The sequence below is a fragment of the Rasamsonia emersonii genome (assembly GCF_000968595.1).
Source record: "Rasamsonia emersonii CBS 393.64 chromosome Unknown ctg1118621760488, whole genome shotgun sequence".
Taxonomy (NCBI): Eukaryota; Fungi; Ascomycota; class Eurotiomycetes; order Eurotiales; family Trichocomaceae; genus Rasamsonia; species Rasamsonia emersonii.
The window spans coordinates 1-6,626 of record NW_013562968.1 but is presented as its reverse complement, the minus strand read 5'-3'; the positions used below and the strand labels follow the sequence as shown (position 1 = coordinate 6,626).

The 6,626-nt window shown below is 55.0% G+C and overlaps 3 protein-coding genes across 3 annotated transcripts; 2 read left to right on the top strand and 1 right to left on the bottom strand.

Annotated features, from left to right (window-relative positions):
- Positions 1-1,125: 1,125 nt before the first annotated feature.
- Positions 1,126-2,851, bottom strand: T310_7005 (uncharacterized protein; the record flags this gene model as incomplete). The annotated part of the gene is made up of 5 exons (XM_013470197.1): positions 1,126-1,239; positions 1,300-1,655; positions 1,710-2,521; positions 2,585-2,727; positions 2,786-2,851. 5 exons carry the CDS (start codon positions 2,849-2,851, stop codon positions 1,126-1,128), a joined length of 1,491 nt encoding a protein of 496 aa, XP_013325651.1.
- Positions 2,852-3,934: 1,083 nt separating this feature from the next.
- Positions 3,935-4,843, top strand: T310_7004 (Glucose 1-dehydrogenase; the record flags this gene model as incomplete). The annotated part of the gene is made up of 3 exons (XM_013470196.1): positions 3,935-4,540; positions 4,591-4,730; positions 4,825-4,843. The coding sequence occupies 3 exons, from the start codon at positions 3,935-3,937 to the stop codon at positions 4,841-4,843; spliced, it is 765 nt and encodes a 254-aa protein (XP_013325650.1).
- Positions 4,844-5,382: 539 nt separating this feature from the next.
- Positions 5,383-6,297, top strand: T310_7003 (uncharacterized protein; the record flags this gene model as incomplete). Its single annotated transcript, XM_013470195.1, has 2 exons — positions 5,383-5,449; positions 5,507-6,297. 2 exons carry the CDS (start codon positions 5,383-5,385, stop codon positions 6,295-6,297), a joined length of 858 nt encoding a protein of 285 aa, XP_013325649.1.
- Positions 6,298-6,626: the final 329 nt, after the last annotated feature.

The following is a 6,626-nucleotide window of genomic DNA, read 5'->3' as shown; positions in this document are numbered from 1 at the left end:
TAATAGGGGAGGGTGGCCTGCAGTAGGCAGGCGACACCCATACTGACACTGGCAACAAGGAGGGCTTATAAAGGCCCAAAAGCCCTACGCAACTAGGCGGCCTGGGGCGAGGAAAAGGTTCAGAATGGCCAAAGATGGGATTAGGGACTAATAGGGGCTTCTGCCCAAGAATCGGGGTCTGTCATAGCCGAAAGGCTCGGTATGGACGTTAAACCTGATTATAATAATAATAATAATAATAATGATATCTAAACAATAATAACATTAACCTTTTTTGAAAGGAAGAAAAAGAAAAAGGGTTGTCATGCCCAACGGACTATTCTCCCAAAAGCCAGTCCTGTCAGGACCTACAGAGTAGTCACCTAACTACTTAGCTAGTACGGAGTAAGACTCCGTACGGAGTACTGTCATGTCATTCTTCACAGATCTGAGATTCTAAATTCTCCTTAGTCTGACGAGCCTAGCCAGCCTGGCAGCCAGCCTAAAACTAGAACTAGCAAAGTTAGGGTTTTCCGGTGACAGTGTCGATCCGCTTGGTCAAGCGGCTGGCTGGGGCTGGGGCTAACGTTAACGCCGGCGTCATGCACGGTTGCGCTCCGGACACGACGCGAAGGATCACGCAGCCTCGGACCAGTTCCAGCTGGGGAAAACCGGTTGGCAGGCTTGAACCTACCAGGTGAGAGGATGGGTCCACATTACTCCGGAGTACAGTATTGTCATTTTAGTGGTAGTCGGAATATGTGAGGTTGACCGGGGGGTTGTCTTGGGGATTTCCTATACGGAGGACTCCGTACATACGGTCTAGCTGCGAGTCGAGTGTGTTGTTGAATGTGAATTAATTTAAAAAAATATTAGGAAACTACTATATAAGACAGTTGACTATTCCTATTATTATGGAGTAATATCTATTATATATAATATATGATTTACACACGAGATCGCTCCCGTCAGCAGAAGATAACCCTCCCTCAACACAAGTCGAATGATACATCTACACATCTACTACTACTATACATATCTGCAAAACTTACCACACCCCCGAAGACTTGACAAGTCCAGACTTTCTGCCACGTGCAAGCACAGAGGATGCTGTACTGTACTGTATGTACTGTATGTACAGTACACTCAGACGGCCTTCTCCTCCTTGTCCGCAATCTCCTTCGCCAAAGCGTCCTGCAGGTTGAGTTCGACCGAGTCGCCGAATTGCGCGTTGATCTCCTCCAAGCTGAGGCCCATGGTCTGGATATGCATTAGCAGAGAAAAAAAAGAAATACCAACAAAAAAAAAGATGAGGCATACCTCCGGAAAGTAGAACAGGATGATCACCGTCGTCACAACCGTCACACACACAAACACCAGGTAGAACTTCCAGCCAATATTCGCCAACGCCACGGCCACAGGCGCGCTGTACGCAATCGCATTGCCGAAGAAGCTGCCATACGCCAGCGTCGAGCCCTCGCTGCGCAGGTGCGTCGGCCAGATCTCCGACCCGTACACGTACGACGTGCACTCGATCGTCGAGGTGAAGAAGGCGCCGAAGATGAAGTACAGTGCCACGGCGGCGTTGATTCCGGGCTTGTACGTCGAGTTGAGATAGTACTTGATCAATGCTGCCATGGTGCTGAGGATGGCGGCGCTGCCGAATCCGCCGATTACTGAGACGTCCGTTAGTAAGTGGCTTGACTTATATAGGTTTATGGAATACTCACCCAAAAGCTTAACTCTCCCAATTCGGTCCAGCAGCAGCACGTTGATCCCGCAGCCAACGACAGCGCAGATCGTCCAGACCACCCCCAGCCCCAGCTGCATCGTCGTGCCGAAGCCGAGCGTGCCCATGAGGGATGGGATCAGATTGGCAATGGCCGTGATGCCGGTTCCCTGGCCCATGGTCCACAGGATGATGGAGCAGAACGCCCTCTTGCGCAGGTGAGGAGTGCTGAAGATGTAGATGAACCCCTTGGGCAGCGTCTTCTCCAACTCCACCTGCGCCTTGATCTGCTTCGCCTCAGCGTGAGCCAGGGTGGCATCGGGGTCGCTCTTGGTCCGGTGGAGGTATTCCAGCACCGCCAGCGCATCGTCGTCCCGGCCCTGGTCCATCAGCCACCGAGGCGACTCGGGGATGAAGAAGAGCGACACGAGAAGCAGGATGGCAACGCCGACGAGGACGATGAAGTTCAGTCGCCACTGGTACTCGGCCGTCACGAAGCTGAACGCAAGGGCCAAGAGCGAGCACAGGATGTACGCAGACACAATGCCCACGCCTTGCAATCCTACCAGCAGTCCGCGGGTATGCGGCGGCGAAACCTCGGACATGTACACGGGACTGTTAGCGAGCACCATGCCTGCGCCTACGCCGTTCAGCACTCGCGCAGCGAGAAACATGGCCACGTTGACCGCGCCCGCCTGCAGCGCGCCCGTTAAGATAACCAGCGCGGCCGCTGCACCGTTGGCAATGCGCCGTCCGAAGCGGTTGGCCAGAGGGGCCTGGACGAGAGAGCCAACCATGGCACCTCCCAGGAAGCTGCGCAGCGATATTTCTGGTTAGCGATGAGACTGACTCATGGCCTCGAGGAAAACACCTCACCCTCCCAGCATGCCATCCGTCCGCGCAGTTGCATCAGGTGTGGACAGGAACTTGGCAATGAACGTGGTTTGAGCCACGCTGCCCGAGATGACATTGGCCGAATACCCGTAGACAAAGCCGCCGAGGCAAGCCGTAGACACGACCTGCGAGGGTCATGAGTATGGATGGATAGATCGATTGATAGGATGGAGAGTCCCATACCAGGATATTGATCAAGCTGGTCTCTTTTTTGATCTCGACCGCCTTGGTGTGCCCGTTCTGCTCCATGATGACTTGTCAAGAGTCTCAATGGCTATATCAAAATGGAGACAACGGAATCGTGGTTTTTCTTGCATGGAAATGGGGGGAACTACCACAGGCAAGGGTTTAAAGAGCACCGTGGAGCTAGCTCAACGCCGGCTAGAGTGTCTACCCCTGTCCTGCTCACCGTTCGACTGGATGCCCACGTGCGGTCCAGATGAGGTGCAGAAAAATGGGAAACCCCCCCGTACGAGCGACGATCGACCTGGTCGACTGCACATGGCTGCAGCCACGAGGACCTTGGCGCCGACTATCAGTATCGGCTGCATTGATAGACGATCCTATCTGGAAAGAGGAGCCTCGAGATTCCGTCGAGGGAACGGAATACTCCGTAGATACTAGACTGTAGACTGTCGTAATCTCCTGCCAAGCATGCATTGATACAGAGCAGCTCAGCTGATTGCGCGGCGAGATACGGAGTCGTACGTATTCAGACATCTCGCTTCCCACAGCCAATAGAGACACTAGTCCGCAGTCCGGTCGATTCGAATCCTGCAACGAGTCTCCACACTGGATTTTTCCGAGTCATTACGCTATCTAGTCTGCCAAGATGCTGGTCCAGCTATCAGACTGGGGTGATACCTGCCACACCGTCCGCAGAGGTGCCGATACATGCCTAATTGGCTCCATCCCAGACAGATGGCTCTTCGAAAGACTGGAAGCGGCATGGTCAGGGCCAGACAGGCCTGGCACTAGCAGAGACACTAGACAAGTAGTTTGCTGCTTGCGGTTAGCTGTTGCTGCACTGCTAGCTGTCTGAACAATCCCTGTTAGAGCAAACCTAATATCGCTGGGTCTTGGTTGGGGAGCAGGAGCAGCAAACCTCAGACTTTGGCTGCAAAGCCAGCGCTGCTGCATACGGGGTATGTGGAGCATGGAGGAGTTGGGACAGCGACGAGAAGAGCGTCCTGGAGATTTCTGAGTCTGACACGTCATGCCCAAGTCCCGCTGAGAGCTGGTCTCTTCGCGTATATAGCCCAGTTTCCCAGATCTGTCACCCTGTCCTGTTCGAACTTACATCCCAGTCTCGTCTTCATCATCATCGTCATCATGGACATCCCAGAAGCAGAAGTCTTTCCTGTCCTCAAAGGCAAGGTCGCCATCATCACCGGGGGCGCCCAGGGCATGGGCAAGGCGACGGCCGCCGTGTTCGTCAAAGCGGGCGCCAAGGTGGTCATCGCCGACATCAAGGAGGAGCAGGGCCAGCAGGTGGCCGCCGAGCTGTCGAAGCTGGGCGAGATTCACTTCGTGAAGGCCGATATCTCCAAGTCGGCCGATGTGCAGAACCTGGTCGCGCAGACGGTGGCCAAGTACGGCCAGCTGGACGTCGCGGTCAACAACGCGGCGCTCACGCCGGACAAGACGCCTGTCACCGACTTTGACGAGGACTACTGGCGTAAGCTCGTCGACATCAACCTCACTGGCACCGCTCTGTGCTGCAAGTACGAGATGCAGCAGATGATCAAGCAGGGCAACGGCACGCCGGGCCGGTACTCGATCGTCAACATCGCCTCCATCAACGCCTTCCGCCCGCAGCCCAACATGCCCGCGTACACGGCGACCAAGCATGCGCTGCTGGGCCTCGTCAAGCACGCTGCCATGGAGGGCGGGCCTCACGGGATCCGCGTCAACGCCATTGCGCCGGGGGCGATCTTTGTAAGTGAAATGAACTCACCGCAACCGTACTGAATGTCTGACGCTAGCAGAGCGAAATGTCCGCCGCCGCGCTCAAGATCATGGGCACGACCCACGACGAATTCGCTCCCAATGTGAGCTACCTGCGTCGGTTCGGCCAGGGCCACGAGGTGGCCCAGGGCTCGCTGTGGCTGTCATCGAACGCGGCCTCGTACGTAACTGGGATTTGCCTGCCGATTGACGGGGGATACTTGGCGATGTGAAGAGAAGAATATAGTACTGAATGGCTGAAAAGAAATATGTAGTATATATAAATTCCTATAAATTTCTCTCTTTAAAGAATTAATTCAGTAAGAGGCGAAGAATAAAGAATCCAGCTCATACGTAAATCTACCAGATCTCATAATTAAAATATCCTCAATATTATCTTTACAAGAATACAAAACAAGGGTAGTCCTCAGAGTTAGCAACACGACGGCGAAGGCTGACCGTCAGGATTCGGTGCAATAGTTACCTAAACTATTGGAATAGTCATAATATCGACGATAAAAACGACATAACAAGACTTCACTCTCTGCCAAGTCACAAATCTCGTATAAACTTCGTATACTCCGCACCTAATATGCTCACCTGACACTTTATACAGCGACAGTGTATATAACGGACCCAACCACGTAAGAATTAACTCGACTAAATTAACTACTTACCTTATTGGTTAATTAATGGCTGGTTTTGAAACACTAGGCGGGCTATATAAGGGAGTTATAATCCCACCGCTTCTTTCTGACATTCATCATCCCTGTCGTTGTCATCTCGTCGTCCAGCAAAATAATTCATAAATATATCAAGCTGATTCATACAAAATGGGTTCTGCACAGCAATTCCGCCCCTTCGAAGGCAAGCTCGCCTTGGTGACGGGATCCTCCAGAGGTACGATATAGCTCTATTCTCGCCTTGACATACAGCTCGCTGACCCGACCATCACAGGCATCGGCGAGGCCATCGCTCGCAACCTGGCCAGCAAAGGCAGCAACATCCTGATCAACTATGCCACAGCCGAGTCCGACGCGACTGCCGCAGCGCTGGCCTCAGAACTGGCGTCGAGCTTCGGCGTGCGAGCAGTCCCCGTGCGGGCGGACATCACCAAGCGGGAGGACTGCGACAAGATCGTGGCCGTGGCCAAGGAGCACTTCGCGAGGGCGGGCACCCTCCAGATCGACATCATCGTGCACAACGCCGGGGTGGTGAACATCGCGCCGCTCGAGGAGGTCACGCCGGAGGAGTTCCACCGCGTGTACTCGGTCAACGTGCTGGGGCCGATCCTGCTGACGAGCGCGTGCAAGCCGTACCTGCCGCAGGACCGGTCGGGCCGGATCGTGATGATGTCTAGCATTCACGCGCGGATCGGAGGCGAGCACACGACGGTGTACGCGGGCACCAAGAGCGCGCTCGAGGCCATGGCGCGCGTCTGGAGCCGCGAGCTGGCGGAGCGGGCGACGGTCAACGCCATCAACCCGGGCCCTGTCATGACGGACATGTACCTCAAGGCGCCGGAGGAGATGAAGCAGGCGCTGGCGCGGTGGAATCCGGTGACGCCGCTGGTGGCGGTGCGCGAGTCAGACAGCGACGAGGTCAAGGAGCTGGGCCGGCGGCTGGGCGGCCGCGCGGCCTATCCGCAGGAGATTGCGGGCCTGGTGGCCTCCATCTGCCTTCCGGAGTTTGGATGGTGTACGGGCAGTGTGATTTCGGCCAACGGGGGGATTACATTCAGCATGTAGATAGCCATCCCGCTACGGAGTATTACTCTATAGGGAGTAAATGTATTAAATGTGATGTTATACTCCGTATATAGCGATCTCCACGCGACCACGACATGAGCGGAAAAGAGCGCCAAGCCGAGCCGGGCTTGGCGCGGCCGTTGAAGCCGCCCGGCCCAATTGCCTCGCGCCAGGCGTGGCGGGGAATCTCAGGCGGGCTGTGATTGGCGTGCAGGCGGCCACGAGATCAGTTTCAGGCGGTTAGTTTAAGGTTTGCGCTAATGCAACCTTATTTAGCTCGGCGCCTGCCAACTCACCGCCGGGGCAGTGGGCCGCCCTCCGCCAATCAG